This window comes from Fundulus heteroclitus, chromosome 21, assembly GCF_011125445.2.
Source record: "Fundulus heteroclitus isolate FHET01 chromosome 21, MU-UCD_Fhet_4.1, whole genome shotgun sequence".
Lineage (NCBI taxonomy): Eukaryota > Metazoa > Chordata > Actinopteri > Cyprinodontiformes > Fundulidae > Fundulus > Fundulus heteroclitus.
The window spans coordinates 5,354,964-5,376,693 of NC_046381.1; the positions used below are offsets into that span (position 1 = coordinate 5,354,964).

General features: G+C 41.0%; 1 protein-coding gene across 5 annotated transcripts in view; it reads left to right on the forward strand.

The window, feature by feature from the left end:
- The window catches only part of myo3a (myosin IIIA), a 95,998-nt gene that overhangs the window by 60,804 nt on the left and 13,464 nt on the right, over positions 1–21,730 (forward strand). For 3 of the 5 annotated variants that reach the window (XM_036125374.1, XM_036125373.1, XM_036125375.1), the window contains 16 exons: positions 1–135; positions 1,125–1,272; positions 3,829–3,982; positions 4,310–4,398; positions 4,502–4,631; positions 5,634–5,716; positions 5,983–6,024; positions 10,738–10,818; positions 12,673–12,753; positions 13,796–14,001; positions 14,081–14,192; positions 14,678–14,840; positions 14,926–15,012; positions 15,093–15,216; positions 17,919–19,104; positions 20,736–20,877. The exon at positions 1–135 is cut by the window's left edge and continues 76 nt beyond it. In XM_036125374.1, coding sequence (XP_035981267.1) covers positions 1–135; positions 1,125–1,272; positions 3,829–3,982; positions 4,310–4,398; positions 4,502–4,631; positions 5,634–5,716; positions 5,983–6,024; positions 10,738–10,818; positions 12,673–12,753; positions 13,796–14,001; positions 14,081–14,192; positions 14,678–14,840; positions 14,926–15,012; positions 15,093–15,216; positions 17,919–19,104; positions 20,736–20,877 — 2,963 coding nt within the window. The remainder of the gene's footprint in view (positions 136–1,124; positions 1,273–3,828; positions 3,983–4,309; positions 4,399–4,501; positions 4,632–5,633; positions 5,717–5,982; positions 6,025–10,737; positions 10,819–12,672; positions 12,754–13,795; positions 14,002–14,080; positions 14,193–14,677; positions 14,841–14,925; positions 15,013–15,092; positions 15,217–17,918; positions 19,105–20,735; positions 20,878–21,730) is intronic. The other 2 variants (XM_036125376.1, XM_036125377.1) reach the window with 2 other exon arrangements.

A 21,730-nucleotide genomic window follows, 5' to 3' on the forward strand; every position in this document is an offset into this window, starting at 1 on the left:
GACCATCGTCAGGCCCAACACGGTGGAGAAGGCGGTGGAGGTGAGGGATGCCATGGGGAAGGCTCTCTACGCCCGGCTCTTCAGCTGGATCGTGAACCGGATCAACACGCTGCTGCGTCCCGACAGCCAGCCAGGGTGAGTGCAGGAGAAGAAAATGGAATGCCTTGCTTTTAGCTGATATGAATACCTTAATCAAATGTATGCTTGTATGAGGATTTTATATATGGATAAACATGGTGAAGTCAAGTGTAAGCATACACATTTGCTGTCAGGCACTCATCATGTAACCTGGCCAACCAGATTGATAATGTGTAGCACTCTAGTTCTGTGAGTTATCAATCTGGGTCTGCTCTTATTGAATCTCTCTGGGGAAAGGAGAGACGTTCAGCAGAACTCTCTGAGCTGATTGGATGAAGCCACACCTAGTGCCCGCCCCTAATGGCTGGTTTTAGCCAATCACAATGTCAAATTAAAATGTAAACAGCGGGCATTATCAAAAACCACAAAAAGGTAAGCTAGTCAAGGCAATGCTTGCTGTTCTACTATCAAAGAAGAAATTGTGGATTCTTACCAACCACACCAGTTCAGCTGTGGGCTCAGGCACTCTTGCCCTCATCACAGTTGGTATGTCCCGCCTTAAACCTTAATCCTGCAACGTGATTGGTCCGAACTGTTTTTGTTTCGGACAGAGTGTTACAATATGGATTGTTGTGTGTTTTTGAACGCACAAATACCGCGAGATTCATCTTGCAGGCAATGTTACTCATAATTTTCATAAATATATTCATTTTCAGCTTTTAGGTATTTTTTATTTTTATTTTTTTGTTTGTTTGTTTTGCTTATAATGTGGTTTTTATGAGTTACCTTACAGCTGCTAACGGGTTACTTATGGGATTATTTCGCTACTTATAGGGTACGGCAGTTGTTAACAAGAACCCGGATGTTTGCAAAACCCAGAACAACATCTCAACTGATTTAAACATCAACATGAAACATTTATAAGACATCAATTTTGGATCACACACCACAAAACCTTAACATATTACTTGTTATTTGGTTGAATTTAAAATATTTTGTATGAACTAGACTGATCTGGCATTCTTTGTCGTCCTTACCACCTCCAGAGAGGGTGATAAGGGCCTGAACATCGGCATCCTGGACATCTTCGGCTTCGAGAACTTCAAGAAGAACTCCTTTGAGCAGCTCTGCATCAACCTCGCCAACGAGCAGATCCAGTTTTACTTCAACCAGCACATATTCGCCTGGGAACAGGTAGAGTTGCACCTGAACGACCCGCCCCATCAGTCAGCTCAAACCCTGCCTTCGGAGTACTTTAACCCTTCTAAATAAATGCACTCTATCTGCAGTTTTCACCATCGTTTCCATCTAATTCCTGCTAACATGTCTTTTGTCTGCCTGAGCTTTAAGAGCCTTCAATAAAATCTGCTGCTGTCTTTATTTATGGCAGAATGAGCTTCGCCATTCTCCCTTTGTGTTGTCTCGTGGGAGTGTTTGCCTTGAGGGGGGTCACTGAATGGTTTGCTAATGTTAAACGATCTGGACCTACCCGCAGAGCGGGGCAATAAATCACCCCAAATGAGGGTCAATTAGGAGCTGGAGACACTTAATGTTGGACTTAAATTCACTCTTGGGGATTGCTGGAACGGGGCCCAGAAATACATTGTCCTTTACTAACTGAATGTACATTTAGAGCATATGTGAAATGTTCAGCACTGAGATTAATAAACAGGTCCTCAGGGTCCAAAGCACTGTTACTGTACATTGAGGTCATATTAGGGATTCAAAAGCATTTGCTTCATCACTGATGTCTCCTTTTTTCTTCAACTTGTGTTTAATGTCTAAATCCGTTTGCATCGCCATGTTTTTTTTTCTTGCCTTATTTGGGTAACAGTGTTGGTTTGTGCAGATTGATTTGACGTAGTTTGTCCCCATTTTCTCCTTTTGTTCCTTGAAGTCTCTTCGGATATTTTGCCGAGTCATCACAGCTCTGAGTCAGTCTGATGTGATAAGGGAAGCCAAACTGAGGCGTCTTTGCCCCACATCAGTTTTATTTAAACAGGGAACAGGAAAATTCGAATAAAATACAAGGTTCAAAACTCTCAAATGCTCTTATCTTCACTGTTAAAATTGTATTAATTATCCTAATTAAACAAATAAACTGAAATGTGGGCATAAAATGTATATAAGTCACCATGAATAAGTGATCCTAAATCTCTGCTTTATTTCCTTTTCGTATTTTTTATTTTTTTTTTTATCCACTGTATATACGTGGACACACTATATATACCTTATGCACCTTTTCCTCTTTTTGGCACATTGTTTTGACTGATTATTGAGCCGATGTGTGACAAGTGAATTGCTCCACTGTGAGATCAATAAAGCTTGTCTTATCTTATCTTATCTTAAATGCTCCTTTTTGATCATGTAATACAGTCGTTTACTTAGATTATTTGTTAGTCCTCGAATGCTACGTAAAAGATATTTTCTTGCTGCTTTCAGGGACTCAAAGGGTTCATTACAGATTCCTAAGGGAACCCTAAGGGTTCCTAGAGGGTACTTTTGGGTTACTGTACTACTTCTTACGGGTTTCTTATAGCATTTTATTGCTACTTACAGGTTACTTAACTAATACTTACAGGGTATTTAAACACAAATCTGAAACAATTTTCTGAGAAAATAAGTAATCTATTTTTTCCAATGTAATGGTAAAAATAAATACCAGCAGTTTTACAAAGACACGTATTTAAGAAACAAAATCGTGTTTACTCCAGTCTTTAGTTTTCTCCTCATCCATATTATGCTGTCGTACTGATCTTACTTATCATGTTTTTGATGCTCAGCAAATAAGCCAGTCTTGGTAAAAAGTGTCTGAAATTAAATTACAGAAGCCACTACTTCCCCACTATCTAAAGCATACGTTCATTTCAGTTCAATGTTATTTATGTAGCGCCAATTCATGAAACATGTCATCTCAAGGCACTTTCCGAAGTCAAATTCAATCAGATTATACAGATTGGTCAAAAAATGTCCTATATAAAGGGAACCAGTTGATTGCATCAAAGTCCCGAAGAGCAGCATTCACTCCTGGAGAAGCGTAGAGCCATAGGGACAGTCGTCTGCATTGTCCATGGCTTTGCAGCAATCCCTCATACTGAGCAAGTATGAAGCGACAGTGGAGAGTAAAACTCCAACGGCAAAACAGGAAGGAAAAACCTCCAGCAGAACCAGAACCAGGCTCAGTATGAATGGTCATCTGCCTTGACCCACTGGGGTTAGAGAACACAGAGCAGAGACACAGAAAGCACAGAAGCACACATTGATCCAGTAATCTGTTCTACATTAGATGGTAATAGCGGGTGACCTGTCTTCTATGGATGATGTCACAGTTAACAGAACGCCAGACCAGGTGTACCTACTATGAAGAGAAAAAAGGGAGGGAGGCACTTTTAGGATATATCAGGGGAATATATTTGCTGCTTACAAAGCACTGACACATTGCTTTCCCACTGTTTATAAGAGTTCAGATGAGGTACAATGTCATAATGTCATTTATTCAATACCGACAAGGTGCTTGCAGGATATTTATGGGGTTTAGACATTGTACTTAGAGGGTATTTGCAGGTAAACCATTTTAACTAAGATGCACAAAAACATCTGAAATAAAGAAATATACCCACAAACCTTCATCAACTTTTGTAAAATGTAAGCAAGAGTTTTAGAACATATATGAAGAGCACTAATGGTTTACTTTAACGAACTGTGGAAAGTGTTCCTAAATTTAATTTGAAATTGTCCCGTTCTGATCAGGATGAGTACCTAAATGAAGAGGTCGATGCTCGGATGATCGAGTACGAGGACAACCGGCCTCTCCTGGACCTGTTCCTGCAGAAACCCATGGGGCTGCTTTCCCTGCTGGATGAGGAGAGCCGCTTCCCTCAGGCCACTGACCAGACACTCGTAGGTCAGTCCATCAAGAAGACGTATTACTGCCACGTGTAGATCCAAATATTCTACATGCAAAAAAGTTTACTATAAATATTTTTTGTTGTTTGCTGTCTTAACTAATTAAAGTGATACATTGTAAGTCATTCACGGAGAATTTATATTCCAAAGTATTTATATTTTGACAGTAATTCCCGTTTGGTTAGTTAAATAAAAATCAACCTTCTTAAAGGGCAAGAACATGTTAAATCTAATATTTTTTAAACATTTTTCAGTATAACTCCTTACTGCTAACAGCCCAATCGGTTATGTAGTTGGCTGACTGATGTGCAACTTTGTATTTTAGAAAAATTTGAAGATAACCTGAAAACCAAGAGCTTCTGGAGGCCTAAAAGGGTGGATCTCGGCTTTGGTATTCATCATTATGCTGGGAAGGTAAATCTGCTGTCATCACCTTGAAAAGTTCTTATTTTAAATTGTTTCGAGTAGACGTCTTTCGGCCTCATTTATAAAGTTTCTCATCCTCATGAACTTTAAGGTGATTTACAACGCCGCTGGCTTCTTGGCCAAGAACAGAGAGACACTCCCCGCAGACATTATCCTTCTGCTGAGGTCATCGGAGAACGAGCTGATCCGGAAACTGGTCACTCATCCTCTCACCATAACGGGTAAAACTAACAGCTGCTTGGGGGAAACTAAGAAAAACGTCATGTAGAGAGAATAACTCCTTAATGAAACCCTCATGCACAATTCTAACATAACACAAAAACATTTTATCGTTGATCCACACAGCAAGACTTTACTTTATTATTTCCAAGACATTTGTTGTAAATACAGAGGTTCAGCTGGGTGGTTTGCAGGTAGTTTAGGCTGCCAACAATAATCTCCTAATCGCCTTAATGAAAGCCTTAAAGCTCTTATATCAAACATTTCATGAGACTGAGTTTTATCACTGAGCTAATTAGCGGTCATTCCTCTGGGTTTTAACATGAGCTAAACGGCACCAGAGTCGAGCAGGATAAGCATCCATTTGTTTCAGACATGGTGGACTAATCTGTTCAAACAGCTATTAAAGTAGCAGTGATAAACTCTGAGGTATGCAAAAAGCAATTATACCTTTGTTTGCATTTTTTTAGTTTACTATTTATCGAGTGAATTATGTTCCCTCATTGTTGCATTCAAAAAATATGTTTTGTAAATGGAAATTTGAAGAAAAAAAATCAAACCTTGAAAAACGTCTTGCTGCTTTCTCAGATGTTATTTTTTTAAATCATATTTTTTATATTTTCTTGTTCTGTTTTTTAAAAATATACTAATTAAAATCATGCCCTGGTGGTTAAACCACATTCTGTATAAAAAAACAAACAAAAAAAAAACAGGTGATTTAGATGAAGACATGGGTCGATGTAATATGTTAATTTCTTTGGAATTAAAAATTTTGTTTCCAAGTTTTCATCAACTATGAATATTTTTTTAAAGCTTAAATTGGCATTTAATTAAACTTTGATGGGTTCTTTCTAAAACTGTCCTATAAAACATCCTGTGGATATGTGCTGTGAAATAAACCCTTATATTTAGTGAACTTTATTCAAGGACAATATTGTGGATAATTTCTCCCGGGAAACAGTTAGATAATGCACTACTTCTTTTATTCACTGTTTATGTCACAGGTAACCTTGCCCACACTAAGGGTAAAGGCGTAAACACAATGCGAAGCCAGCGGACTCCTACGCGGACCATCACCTTGGCCAAGGTACAGCATACTTATCTGCATTATTATCATTGCATCATCTCCTTCCTCAGCTCTTTTTACTGAGTGCTGACCATTTAGTCTCTCATTTAATTCCTCTGCGGCTGCTAAGAGAGGATCTCGACTTAAATTTCCATCTCTCGTGTCACTGTTGAGTTTTCTGTTTCTACTCTCAGTTTCTGCTTCAATTAAAGCTTGTTTTAATTATTTCTTCCCCCTTTTTTTCTCCTCTGTCTCTTTTTCTGTCTCTTGCATTTGCTTCATAAAAGATGGGGATGCTAACCTTGTACAACTCTTTTTCTTTTAGCGAGGTAATCAGTATATTTATTTTATCATTATGTTCTTTCGTCCTAGAAACCTTTCCTCCTCCTAGAGACCCCCAAAAGTAAACAAATAGATCCAGATTTTGCATATAGGTGTAGAAGAGCTTCCTTAGAGGAGATGTGCTTCTGCAAAATCCAGTCTGCTGCTCCTGCAAGCCTTGTTTCATGTGATACAGCAACATTAATTGCTTCTACTTTCTAATATAACCTTTTTTGGGTTAATATCCGCTGTTTGGGTCTCTCTTTAGATTCGCATTCATAGTGCGATGCTTTTTTCTGATGACTACAGTGTCACGCAAATGTATTCATACCCTCAGTGACTGCTGATTTCAAACTGTATTTGGATTTTAATTGATAAACACAAACTCATGCAAAGGGTACACTGTTTTTAATTGTTCCTAATTGAAATCTGAAAAGTGTGGCATGAAGTCCCCTAATTGGTAAACACAGACCAGCTTTGTGTCATGTTACCTCAGTATAAATCCAGCTGTTCTGTGAAGGCCGTGGAGGTTTATTAGAGAAGATTAGTCAACAAAGAGCCTGATGAAGGTCAAGGAACAAAGCAGATCAGGTCAGGGTTAAAGATGTGAAGAAGTTTATTTCTATTTTTACTTAACCTTGATTTATCCGGGTGGGTAATTTGATGACTAATACTCAATTACAATGACAGCCTGGCCATGAAGCAATATTTAAAGCAGTATGGTTAGGTTAAAAAAACAATACCCCAAGTTTTGAACGTCTCATGAAGCTGTTTAGTCAATCATCTGAAAATGAAAACAGTACGTCACAACTTACCAAAGAGTATGTCAAAACATACCAAGACATGACCGTCCACCTAAACTGACAGGCCAGACAGGGAGAGCATTGATCCAAGAAGCTGCCAAGGCGGCTGTAGTAGATCTACAGATCAAATAGGAGAATATTTTTGACAGGACAGCCATCAATCTTGCTCCACAGACATATGTTTTTTTTATGGAAGGAGTGGAAACTACCAGAAGGCACGTAGGAGACCCAACAAACACGTAGAAGAAATTGTCCTAATGAGATTATATTTTGGTCAACATGTGAAAAGCTCTGCACACCATCCTGAAAATGCCATAGCCATGTTGGAATATGGTGATGGCAGCATTATGCTATGGTATGTTGCCCTGTCCCTGCTGAAGAAGCATCCCAAAGCATAATGCTTCTTTCATTAGGGAAGTTGATCAGAGCTGAAGGGAAGATGGACGGAGCTGGATTCAGGACAATCCAGGAAGAAAAGTCTGTTTGAGGCTGCAAAGGAAATGAGACCGTGGAGTTTCCCCTCCCAGCTGGAAAATACCCCTAAACACACAGCTAGCGATATAATTGAATGGTTTAGATGGCCCAGTCAAAGTTCAGACTTACTGTGGCAACATTTGATGTTCACAGATGCTTTTTAAACTAAGCTTGAGCTATGCTGCAAAGAAAAAAACAGGTTAAACATTCTGTATTCGGATGATCAATGCTGGTAGAGACATACCCCAAGAAGACTGGTTGAACAAACTACTGACTCAGGGGAACTGAATTAATTTTTCAGACCGTAAGGTGCATTGTGAATTAACATGTCTGTGTGTCTGTGTTCACACATAAGGCGCACCGGATTAAAAGGTACATTAACTATTCTTCCCAAATGTGTAATATCACACCGCCCCTCCGCGTACACACATACTACCTAAGACAGAGACTATCCGTCTTAGGTAGTCTTAGGAGTAGTTGCACTGCACTGCCCTGTTTCTAACATAAGGCAAAAATAAACTTCAATGTTATATTGAATTAACTTACTTGGTTTATTATTGCTAGCGCGTACTCCAATCGTGGGCTGCCTTAGATGAATGCACTTCTAGTTTAGACATTACAGTCAGGCAGTCTTGTATTTAGCTCAGGGGTCCCATCAGGTAGCGACACAGTGTACCGTAATGCTCCCAATATCCACTGAGCGGAGCGGCTTTGTTGCTAACCAAAGTCCTACTTACACATTTTAACAGATTTTAGAGTGCATTGTACCTCATAAAATCAGTCAGTAAGCACAATCATAAGGCCCACTATACATTTTTGAGAAAAATTAAGGATTTTAAGTGCGCCTAATAGTCTGGAAATTTGCTTTTTTTTATATACAAAAAGCAAAACCACATATCCTTTTTCCTTCCATTTAATTAGTATGAGTTATTTCATGTTGTTCTATAAGACAAAAAAAAATCCAGTTAAATAAATTGGCATATTTGGCAGTAATATCACCACTCCAGAGGGTTGTGTACTTAGCCTCCTACTGTACTCTATGTACACCTATGACTGTGTCAGCAACCACCCTGACAACGGCATCATCAAGTCTGCAGGCGATGCCATCATTGTTGGACTCGTCTGTGGTGACAAAACACCCTCCATGGACGAAGTCTCCAGGCTGGTGTTTTTTTTTTTTTTGCTGATAACAACTTAGGCATCAACACCTGTAAGACCAAATGGGTGAACTTTGCATTCAGTAGGAGGAGGTCTAACCTGCAGCATTTGACTTACAGTGAGGAAAGTGTGGAGAGGGTGGCCATGGTTAAGTTGCTGGGAGTGCATATAGTGCAGACCTCCAATGGAGCTCTAACACCACAGGAATTGTGTAAAATGCCCAGCAATTCTCCACTTTCTGAGGATCCTCAGAAGGCTCATCATGAGGCTGGAGCTGCTTAGCATCCTCAGCATCCTCTGGCCAAGTGAGAGTGAATTAATTTAGTGAGAGTGAGGTAATTTACTGCCTTTCTGTATGGTTCAAAAGCTGCACCATGGCTCACAGAAAGGCGCTACACTGGGTCATCAATACCGCCCAACAGATCATCGGCTACCCTCTTCCCACCGTAAAGGAGCTCTTCACAACTCGCTGTGTCAAGATGGTGCCCAACATTCTGGGGGGCTGTACGCTGATCCAGAGTACTGAGGCCACACACTATTACCCTCAGGGACAGTCTTTACAATAGTGCTATAACTCCAATCAGTACTTTGCACCTTATATGGGTCAGTAGACCAGTTTTGTTGTTCTACAATACATTGCATGTGTTTATAGACTGACAATAGCTACATGTGCATGGACAAAAGTAATCGGAATAAAAAAGCGTCATGTAAACAAGCCAATAACAATGTTGTGATCAGATGAAGTTCAATTGGAATGATATTGTAATCCTAATGAGAGGGTGTGGTTTATACAGATTGGTAATCCCATCAACATGCAAATAAACTCTTGTCAAGTTATTCCAAATGTGGCAGACTGACCCGAGTGCGTATGTGCGCCCGATGTAATCGTGACGTATTTTCAGATCAGTGAGTGGCAGAAATACGTCGGGAAGCAAAACTACCGAGGCTCCCGATACAACCTCGTTAGGCCTAACGGCTGCGCCGAAATGGCAGCGGTCGACTGGCTGTGTTTCTTGGCAACGCAAGGCCTGTCAATCGTTCCCCCAAAATGTTTGTCTATGTATGTGATGGACGGTTGTACTAGAACTGAAATTTCGACTACAATTCAAATTTTATTTGACAATAAAGATTTATTGATTGGTTGGTTGATTGATTGATTGATTGATTGATTGATTGATTGATTGATTGATTGATTGATTGATTGATAACCTTTCTGTTCAAAAAAATTAAAGAGCTCAAATTTGTTGCTCACTCAGTAACGTTTAAACTGTAATTGCCGCCTGGTGAAAGTCCAGCCTGGGCGCTCAGAAGACAACAAACTCGTATAAAATGACTTTGTTTACTATTTTTTGTTGTTTACCGAAGACAGAAGTTCTTCTTCTTCTTCTGTGTTTTTTTTTTCAGAAGAATTTGATGACTACGCATGTCAGAGTGGTTCTATTCTGAATAAAGCCAGGTGCATATAAACATACATTATGATCGGATTAATTAATTGTGTGACCATATATACGGTGCAATCCGATTATTTAATCCGATCATGAAATGTTTTGCATGTAAACATTGCTATTAAGGGTTTATCTTATCTTAAAGTGTGAAAACAGATTAAGGAGCGTGAATACCTTTGCAAGACACTGTAGTTCAGGTTAATGAGTTTCAAAGTTTTCAAAAGCACCATTAAAATATCTTAATTTCCATTTTTCAGTCCAAGCATTCAATAACCCACTCTGCTGCAGTCTTTTAGCAGCCTCCAAATAAAACCCCTCCTGGCAACTTAATTATGGTATTTACTTGTGTGATTTGCTTTAGATTGCAGCCCTACATGGCTGTGCCGTTTGGTAAATGTAGGCCTCGAGGCGATTTGCTAACCTCAAACCAATTGACACGAGCTCTACGCGCCGTGTTTGACGAGTTCTTGCATTTATTTCCATTCATTTGCATATCTTGGAGCCTAAAAAGCTCATCAAAAGCTCGGCTCTTAAGAGGCAATAAAGAGCAGCTTAAACAGCACAAACTGTATCAGGCTGACGGTTGGCTCAATAATGATTACCCAGCTCTGCTACTCTGTAGATTTAGATATATTGTTGCATCCTTTCCATTAGCTGTGAAACATCAGTAGCACTTCACTGTGTGCTTTTGTCAATCGTGGTAGTTTCGTGAATTTTACGTCAGCACAAATTTGAGCTACATGTGTAAATGTATCCGCTTTTGAAGTGTTCGATGTAAGCAAGTTGTATTCAATTAGCCGGTGCTCTTCATTTGGCACTTGTCCATTTATCTCTTTTGCAGCCTTCTTGGACATTAAAGCGCACTCCAGAAAAACAGTGCTTGCTTGATGTGCCTCTTGAAGACACAGTGAAAGTTCAAAAGGTGATTGATTTTTCAGAAGAAGAGCCAAAAGATAGATGCCACCAATGTTGCCTGTGTGGATCGGTCAAACGTTACATCGGCTTGTGCAGAAATCCTTTTCTGGCTTAAAGCAAGGATTTCCAGCCTCGAGTGTGTGTCCCTTAATATATTATGGCCACATGTAATATAGTAAATAAAGGATCTGAAGACATTTATTAAACTGATAATGGATTAGACACGGCTGCTCCAAACTGTTCTGCCTTTTATAAAAGAACATGTGTAACTAAATGTATTACAATGAAATTTACAATGTAGCTATGGTTGGACTCAGTTTTCATTAAGACCGCTTCCCTGTGAAAATGTCCACATTTTAATATTTAACCAACTAACAGATGCCACTTCCCAAGTCCTTCCACTATCATTGGCTTTCCTGGTGTTTATACTTTGTAAAACCCTCCTTAGCCAATAGGTTTAAATCGAAGTTAACCATGGAAACAGGAAGATTTTGTCTCTAATGACACGATTTTAAAGCATGTTCATTTGACCATGTGCCTCGGATCATAATCCGGCTGAATGATCCAGTGATCGAGGCTATTGTTCCGTTTTCCTGGCAGAGCCCACCAGATTTTTATATCAAATGTTCTTGCATTTCAAAGAGTTCATGATGCCATGCTCTGTAACGAGGAAGAGAGGAAGGGCCACAACATCACAGCTCCTCCACCATAATAAAGAGCTTGAGAGGCTTTTCCACAGCATCTAATGGTTGTTATGGCGACTATTTGATCACAGATACCACTTTTTGCCGCAGTTCTCTAAAAGCACTTTGCATGATTGCAAAATAAACTTTGGTCCTCACCTATGCTTGCTTTTTCCAGTTCCATCCATCCATTTTCTATACCCACCCAATCTCTCCAGGTTGACTACTACTTGGACACCAGTTGGTGAAGATTCTCAGTCATCCAGGTCATGATCAATCCAAAAAAAGGTTAAAAAAAATAAAACAACTGGACTTCTATTCTGAAGCTGAAGACGTTTCCCTTCCCATCCCGGAAGTTTTCTCAATTCAAAATGTCTGGAGTAGTAATGAGGTCCAAGCTTTATAGACCTGCAGGCGAGGCCTCGTTAGAGCTTAGATTCACATGTAGATTAACCTGGAACTCCAGAATAGAAGTCAAGTTGATTTATTTTTAATCTTTTTTGTATTGACCATTCCAGACTTTCTCAAATTTATGAAGATAACCCACCTCTACCTCTTCTAATTTCCATGTGCCATTTTTTTCCCCATTTTTATGGGTGTCTAAAAGGCACAGGTCATGGATTACTAATTAAAAGATGCCTGAAACCCTGGTCAACATAACTAAAACGATAAATTCATTAACAGTTATTGTATAGGAATTTTTACCTGTAATTACAGCATCTCTACTTTTATTAAAACTGTTTTCATATTTCCCCATCCTCACTTGAATTAAATATTGGATTTTTCAAAAATTGTCAGGATGTGATTATGATGCTTCAATTCAAGATAAAATTTTGTTAAGATTTTATACACAGGGGAGGGGGCGATGTGCGTTGAGAACGCTGTTTGCAAAAACTGGAGTGAAAAGTTAGTAAATTGTCATACGCTTGTCAAGGAGCGACTGACTAAAACATCTGGTAGCTCCTTGCAGGCATCGTTACTCCACCACTTGCAACATGCTTTGGGAAGGAAAAAAAGTAATTTTTTACCACAATTTCCTCACGACCAATTAAAGCGTCACACCGATGACCAGCTTTTCTTGTTGAGCGTACGGAGGGGTTCCCCCCAAAGACAAGCTGAAAAAAAAAACACTGCAGATAAGACACATGTGGTAATTTTTGTTTGTCCCTCTTTTTCAGAAATCAGAATCCTGCGACCTCCCATACCATCCGAGAGAAACCACTAACATGAAGACACAGACTGTGGCCTCATACTTCAGAGTAAGAAAATACTCCACCTTTATGCAGCTGCCGCTCCTCTGTCCACCGAAGAGTTACGCTGTGATCCGTCAGTGTATCACCAATCATACAGTGTTTCAACCATATGACCGACAACCACAAAACCTCTTTACTGCCAAACACCAATCTAATCCACTAATCCAGAATGTCCTAAACGCAGCTGTATCATGCTTGTATTTCTTTTCCTTAGACGGATGTGACTGTTGAGGTTTTTCAACATAGAAATGAATGCAGTATTATAGCAACACAGTCCAGATTAGACAAAGTTCAAATGAAAGAGTGATTGTGGTGTAAAATTAAATCTTTGTTTGTGTTTTGAGGTTTGTTGAATGTCCATTTCAGACTAAAGCTCAAAAATAAGAACAATTCACAATAAAAGCACAAGATAAACAATAGCAAAGAGCAGGGATTTTTGTAGATAGTTACCTAGAACCAAATAAGCTGCAAGGATCAGAGCCAGAGTGTCCTCCATATTTAGAGATGCTTCTGGTAGAAATATAAAAAAGGGCTTAGAATAAATAAAGGAGTATAAACCCATATTTTCCTTTTTGTATATAACAAATGCTATAAAACTTACACCTCCATTAAAATCAATTTTGAGCAGTTTTTTTATTTCAGTAGCAATGTGAAAATATAATTTCTTTAATTCTTAAAAAAAGATCACACGAATAGTAACTCATGCTGCCAAATATACTATTAATCAATACAGACACAAACATTCTTGCTAATGTATTGACACAAACTAGGAGACAATCGTATAGTTCACTGTTACACCAGGCCAACCATGTTTAATTAGGAACAGCAAGTTATTTAATTATATATGAATGGTAAATGTTATTTATAGTAAACCCATAAAAGAAGACATCTCTGAAGTAAAAATAGCACTTGATGCAGAAAAAACATTTGATCAGGTAAAATTCGATTTTCTGTTTTAGAAATTTGGATTTGGGCCAAACTTCATTTAACTTCATTCTTTTCTCTTTCCCTTTTTTTACTCTCAATAAACCTCTTGATGCCATCATAGTACTCTCTGATGGACCTCTTGTCCAAGATGGTGGCGGGGCAGCCTCACTTTGTGCGCTGCATCAAACCCAACAACGACCGCCAGGCCAACAAGTTCGACCGGGAGAAGGTTATGGTCCAGCTGCGATACACCGGCGTTCTGGAAACCGCCAAGATCAGGCGGCAGGGCTACTCCCATCGCATCCCGTTTGCTAATTTCATGAAGAGGTCAGATTCCCACAGAAAAACCTCACAAAACTTTACACTTTCCATGCGCACAGTTGAATGAATGCGGTGTTTCCTGCAGGTATTACATCCTGGCTTTTCATGCACACGAGGAGCCGGCTGTGACTCCAGAGGCGTGTGCCGCCATACTGGAGAAGGCCAAACTGGAAAACTGGGCAATGGGGAAGACCAAGGTGCACAGAAATTGTTTTCCAACAGATTATACATTCCTTAGTTTAATTAGTCTTATGTTTAACCTTATTTATTATACAGCGACGATCACATTGATCAGAGTAATAGATTTTCTGCAATTCTTTGTCTGCTGTTTAAAAACTATGAAACCTAAATCTACGTTTTGGCATACTTGATCAATTAGAGCCTCTTGAATCAGATTTAGGACTGTGTTATGGTAAAAGAAAACTTATATTAGCCTTCAAAATAGCAAGCATATCCCAAACAGCTCCAGAGCGAAGTGAATGCACAAGTTAAAGGAATAGTTCAGAAGAGGTAACGTTCTGTAGGGGGGGTGTTATCATGAGTCGCAGTGGAGTACGCTGCATTTGGGACAATCTAAGCTTGAAAATCAGATCAGAGAAAAACTGAACTATCTCTTTAACCTTCACCTGTCAAAACAAGGCTCAAAAATTGCATGTTATTTCTCCCATGTTGTGCTTCCCAGGTGTTCCTGAAGTATTACCACGTCGAACATCTGAATCTGATGGTGCAGCAGGCCACCCAGAGGATCGTCCTGCTTCAGGCTTGTGTCCGAGGCTGGCTGGGAGCCAAGCGGTACCAGAGGGTGCTCAAAGAGAGAGAACAAAGCGCTCTGGTGCTGCAGTCAGGTTGGTCAACTCTACGCTGAGGTTATGTACTCAGAACATGATGACATTTTAGAAACTTTATACTGATGGGGGCTTTCACCTGCAGCTTACAGAGGTCAAAAAGCTCGGAAAAAGGTAGCCGAAGATAAAAGCAAAGCAAAGTTTGACGCCCTCATAACCCAATTTCAGGCTGGTAAGAAGATGATGTAGACAAAATCTGTGTATGTGTGTCTGTGCATATGTTATTTTACTTTTGTCAATTGCTTGCTTCAGTTTGCAGGGGATACCTTGCAAGGAAGACGTACAAGGAGTTGGTAGAGGAAAAGAACAAAGCAGCAACCAAGATCCAGGCTCGCTACAGAGGTCACAAAGAGCGGAAAAGCTTCCAGCGAAAACGGTAGAAGAGACAAGAAATTTAAATGATATTAATTCCATCGCAAAAGGATTCACACCCTTGAACTTCTTTACATTTTGAGGCACTAAAACCCAGAATTGTTAGTGTTTTATTGGGATATTATGTGACACAAATTGTTAAGGAGATAAAAAAAAAAATGCACATTTTTTTATTTAAATAAACATCTGAAAATGTGGCATGCATGTATAGGGATGGCATATATGTATTCAGGACCTTGAATGTAAACAGAAGGATTTTGAATTTCTTTCTGAGTTTGACTGGGAGCCAATGGCGCTGCTGTAGAACCGGGACAATGTGGTGAAATGAAGACGTTTCAGTGATGATAGATGAGTTCTGGAACATTTAGCGCTTATGGAGGGATTTTTGTGGGAGAACAAATAGAAATGTCGAGGCTTTGAACCAGAAATAATCAGCGAAGCAGCCAAAGAGGCTGGAGAAGCTGCAGAACTCCACTGCTCAGGAGGGAAAACCTGTTTACAGGAACAACTATAAGCTGTATAGAGAGCAGGAGCTGGGAAAGACTGACAGCACAGAATGGACTGAGGCCGGAGGCTGTAAGACTGGTATGGATCATATACAGTGAAAGAGGCAGAAGAAACCTGACAGATCCGCGGGGCTTGTTAAGGTTCTTGGTCGTGAGCGAGTCCAGGTTGTGTCCAGAAAACAGAGAGCTGACGAGGTGTCCTACAAGAACAAGGCGAGAACAGGAAATCCGTAGATGAGAACCTTGGTCAGGAAACAGGCTAGGCAGGCCAAGAACGCTGGAAAATCTACTCACAACTAAGGCGTTCAATTATTTGGCAGTGAGTGACTGGAAAAAAGGTAGGAATACAGTCGGAAGGAGTGGAGGCAATGATAACAGTAACCGTTCTCATTAATGAGCAGAGCAGGGAGTGGAAAAACAGCCAGCCAGTCCAAAAAACACAAGATGGCAGAAAATGACAATCTGGACTTTTTGGAAAACTAGCAGGAATGGTAAACTGTTAAAGACAGATATAAGAAGTCGCCAAATGTAACCGGCCGTAAACTACGTTGGTTACGTCTTAAGCATGTGAACACATCCCCACAGTGAAATATGGCTTGTTACTTGTACAGCGCTTCAAGTAGTCCGACAACCCCAAAGCGCTTCACACTACAATCAGTCATTCACCCATTCACACCCTGACGGTGGTGAGCTGTTAGTAGCCACAGCTGCCCTTGGGCAGACTGATAAAGACGAGGCTGCCAGACATCGGCGCCACTGGGCCCTCTGACCACCGCCAGCAGGCAATGTGGGTGAAGTGTCTTGCCCAAGGACACAACGACTGAGACAGTCAGAGCGAGGGATCGAATCGGCAACTCGCCAATTGCAGGACAAACTCCCTAACTCCTGCGCCACTGTCACCCCAACATGGTGATGCCAGCTCTATGCGGTTAAATTTTAAGTTCAATTAAATTTTATTTATATAGCGCCAATTCATGAAACATGTCATCTCGAGGCACTTTATAAAGTCAAATTCAATCATATTATACGGATTGGTCAAAAATGTCCTATATAAGGGAACCAGTTGATTGCTTCAAAGTCCCGACAAGCAGCATTCACTCCTGGAGAAGCGTAGAGCCACAGGGAGAGTCGTCTGCATTGTCCATGGCTTTGCAGCAATCCCTCATACTGAGCAAGCATGAAGCGACAGTGGGAAGAAAAACTCCCCTTTAACGGGAAGGAAAACCTCCGGCAGAACCAGAACCAGGCTCAGTATGAACGGTCATCTACCTCGACCGACTGGGGGTTACAGAAGACAGAGCAGAGACACAACAAGAGAGACAAAAAGCACAGAAGCACGCATTGATCCAGTAATCTGTTCTACATTAGATGGTAGCAGCGGGTGATCTGTCTTCCCTGGATGATGTCACAGTTAACAGAACGTCAGACCAGGTGTACCTACTATGAAGAAAAAAGAGAGAGAGAGAGCAAAAAGTTAAAAGCTGAAATGACGACAGTCATTTCAATGCAATGTACTGCAAAACTAGAGAACAGTAGAAATCAGTAGAGTAAGAAAAATAGACCCTGATGTCTTCCAGCAGCCTAAGCCTATAGCAGCATAACTATAGAGATAGCTCAGGGTAACATGAGTCACTCTAACTATAAGCTTTGTCAAAAAGGAAAGTTTTAAGCCTAGTCTTAAAAGTAGACAGGACAAATCTTTTAGAACCTGTTAAAGACCCGAGACCAGGGCAGAGTTCGGCTCTAAGCACGTCAACGACTCTAAACAGCTCAAAGCACATCTGTGTTAGAAGTGCTGAGTCAAAGTCCAAAGTAAAATCCAAGTGCACATCCGTGGCACTTTGTTGGTTATTTGCTGTTCAGAGGTTCTCTCCATCCAGTCTGTCTGAGCTTGAGCTGTTTTGCAAGGAAGTCGGTAAAAACATTCCCCAAAAGGTTCTCGGTAAAAGGTTTTGACTCAGAGGAAGTAGAATGCCAATCTATGCCACAGTGTCTACATTTTTAGAAAACCACGTGTAATTACCTTTGCACTCATATATAATACATGATCTTGGTCAATCAATGAATTAAACAGCAGTTTACGGTCATTACGTCACTAAATGCGGGGGGAATGGGGTGTGAATACTTTTTCAAGATATTGCAGTGCAAACAAAACGTTTCCTTTCATGCTTTCTGACAAAGCCAGACATTTTGTTTGTAGGGAAGCCAAGGAGAAGGAGAAAGCGGAGAAGGCTCTTGAAGAAGAGGAGGGACAGGTGCAAGAAGCCAACAATGAAGAGGAAGAAGCGAAAGCTGCTGTGGTTCTTCAGAGCAACTACCGGGGTTACAAAGAGAGAAAAAAATTCAAAGAGAGAAGGACAATAATGGCTGGTGCAGAGCTGGAGACACCAAACGAGACCGTGGAACAGGAAAGTAAGGCAAGATCTCATGATGGCGTTGCAGTAGAGGGCGCTAAAAATCAGCAGGAAAACAATGAAGAAGAGGATGACAGCACCTTTGAGGCCGAGGAGAACGATGATAGCGATAACACTGAGGTACCAGAGGACGAGGAGAACACAGAAGTGAGCGATGAAGCCGTGGTTCAGCATGCAGATGCCGGAAATGTAAGTGGACAGGAAGAGGCTCAGCCAGGTGAAGCCGTGACTTTAGAAGAGGAAACCAAAGCAGCCACCGTTATCCAGAGTAATTTCAGAGGCCATAAAGAGAGGAAGAGGTTGCAGGAGGAAGGTAAGGTGCCAGCTAAGAAACAGAAAGGAAGCAGCCAAAAGAAAAAGGAGGAGAAGGCAAAACCAACGGAAGCTCAATCCGAGGCAACTGTTTCCTCGAGCAATGCCAATCAGGGTGACCCAGATGAGACTAAGGCGGCTGTTGTGATTCAAAGCAACTTCCGCGGTCACAAGGAGCGAAAACGACTCGAGGAGGAAGGAAAGATTCCCAAGAGAAACAAGAAAGGATCTAAAAACGAGGAGGACGGTGCTCCGAAAGAGGAATCCACTGCTGATAACCAGGGGGACATTTTACCTGCAAGCCCAGAAGGTCCGGATGAGGAAAAAGCAGCGACGGTCCTGCAGAGTAATTTCAGAGGACATCGGGACCGAAAGAAGCTGAAAGCTGAAAAAGAGGAACGATTAGGGGCCAAAGAGGGAAGTCCTAGTCCGGGCAATGCAGGGGAGGATGTTAAAGAAAAGGACGAGGCCTTGGATGTCACTGATGTGGCGATTGAGCACAAAGCGGAAGAAGATCTTGAGAAAGAGAGACAGGAGGAGGAGCATGCTGCGGTGAAGATCCAGAGCAACTTCAGAGGGTACAAGGACAGGAAGAACCTGAAGGCCAACAAGGAAGCAGCCAAGAGTGAAGCCGAGCAGCTGGAGAGCTTCTCCAAAGAGGTACAGTGCCAGTCAGAGCCCCCATTTATTCCACCAAACATTTTTTTTATAATAATAATACAATAAGCTCCTTGCATTACTGTGGCTGGATATCTGACCATTTTTCTTCTTAGAACGGGTGGAGTTAATTGTATTGGTAGGTTCCCGCCTGTTCATGGACAGGTTCTCAAGGTACAGCTGTGCAGAGAATAGGCTGGTGTTGGAACTTCGTGGTCTTAATTTGCTTTTTGCTGATGATCTAGTTCTAACTCTGCAGCCAATTTTGAAGCCGGGAAAAAAAGACTCTGGTCCTGTGAGTCCAAAGCCGTGGTTCTAAGCCAAATAAAGGTAGACCGCTCTATCCAGGTAGGGGATCAGTCTCTATGTAAAGCAAAGGGGTTTATTCATCTCAGGGTCCTGTTCACAAGTGGTGGAAGGATGGAGCGGGAGATAGATTGAGCTGAGCCTCCTCTGCTGCTCCTATCTGTCGTTGTGAGGAACGAGGAGAGTCAGAAAGCAAAGGCCCTTTTTAACTGGTCCCATCTTTGTTCCAACTCTGTCCAAGGCCATTAGATGTGGATCATGGCCAAAAAGAACAAGACTGTAGATAGATAAGAGGTTAAAATTAGCTTTCTATGGAAGGATGGCTGGACTCAACCTTAGGGGTGGATTTCCTTTTAAAGGAGCCAGTTGAGGTGGTTCAGGGATCCCATCAGGATGTCTGTAGGGGTCCTCCTAGCTACCACAAGGCCGAAATGGAGAGGGAGGCGAGGAAGAGGGATGTTTGGATTGTGTTACTGGACCTGTTACCCCTCACACTGCAAAAAGGGAACCGACAGTAAGTAAGATTTTCTTAAAATGAGTGGCAACTACGATTATTTGCCAATGGAATAAGCTTTTTGCACCTAAAATGGGAACTACTCATCTCCGTCATCGTATTCCATCGTCAGATAATCGTATTTACCTGCTCAAATCAAGGACAAATAGACCAATTTCAAGAAAACTTTACCTACTTTTAGCTCCCTTTTTGGCAGTGCATGATCCTTTCTTACAGTTTAAGCTTTGCCCACAAGCTTTAGGCCATCCATCCGGTGCAATGCACTAATACGACCGCCTCAAAGCATGATGCTGCCACCACCATGCTTGATGCCTAGAAAGCCTCTTTCAATGATTTTTCTTTTCAGTCTCGCCAAACAGCTCAGACGTTGCCTCATATGACCATAATGCTGTTATCTGGACAGTATTGGGGTTTGTTGATGTGGCAAGCAGCAAGTTGGTGTCAGTTTACGAGCAGATTACTTGGTTGGCGCTCTCACAGTCCATGGCGAACTGAGCATCCTTATCAGATTTATTTCATTTAAATTTGACAATTTGGGTCACTTATAAAAGTGATGACGCAAATAACTTCTACTTTCAAACAATGGTTTGAATTGGTTTCTTGGTTGGCCTCCTCTCAGCCCATAGTGGCTTCAATCTGGACAGCTTTCTAGTTTGTAGCAGGGTCAAGCCTTGGTCGTTCCCAGTTAATCATCAAAAGCCTAAATGAATATAATATTTTTTTAAATATTTTTTCCTTTCAACACAGCCCTGCTTGCTCAAAGGGAACAACCTTATTCTTATTCTAGTCATATCGTCACTGATCTCGCCAACAGATCACAAAGACTTCCCAGGACTTTGCAGCCCTGCAGCAGAAGCTGAACGAGATCATCCAGGCCCATCAATCAAATCCTGAAAACAATGGCATGTTTGTGAGAGGAAAAGCAATCAATGGCTACGCCCCACAGATCCAGCCAGGTAAGATGAGTGAGATTGGCTTAGAGGAAAACAGATTATCAGGTAATGGATATCATTCATATTGCGGGCAGGCATTTGCCCCGAGGTTAATGTGAACTTTAGGCTTTTGCTTTTGACGGTCTAATGCATCACATAATTAATGCTGTCAGTTAAGAGAGAGATAATTCAATTATTTACAGTCCACACATTTTTCAGTCTGCACCAAACTGATACGACTCCAGGCATTAACGGCTTCGATTACAATCACCTTAAAAGTCCCCAAACACAAACAGACTTACTGTAAACGTCTAGAATCTGAGACAGGAAGAGATGCTCATTCAGTCAGCCTTTTGGTCGTTTTCCAGCTACCACCCCCCCTCCTTTTTCCTGAGCTATTCAACAGATTTTATTGCAACCTTTCTTGATCAGATGATGATTTTATCATGGCCCCCGCTCGTGTCGCGCAGCTCCATTAGATCAGGAAAACTGAGAAAGTCAAGTGGCAAAACAGGAAGCACCTCGCCACTCGATGTGTCATCAGAAGTGAAATTTGATTTGCACCGCTGATAGCAGTAATTGGATTGAGGGCAGTGAGAGAGAGAGAAGCAAAAAATGGAAAGTTTGCAGTATAAAACAAACAAACTGCCACCTCAAATGTGACAATCAGAATAGGTTCAGGGGGGGAAAAAATGAATATTGTAATTAGAAAATATCCTGAAATTGGTTTGTGTTGCAATTACTCGATCAATTGCTTGTTTTGTTCTTTATTTTTAGGTTGATGTAGGTATGATTTTAATTTTGTGTACAATGTCTAATTCTCAACAAGCACTTTAAATACATTAGAGTACTTCAGCTACTTATAATTAAGTGTCGC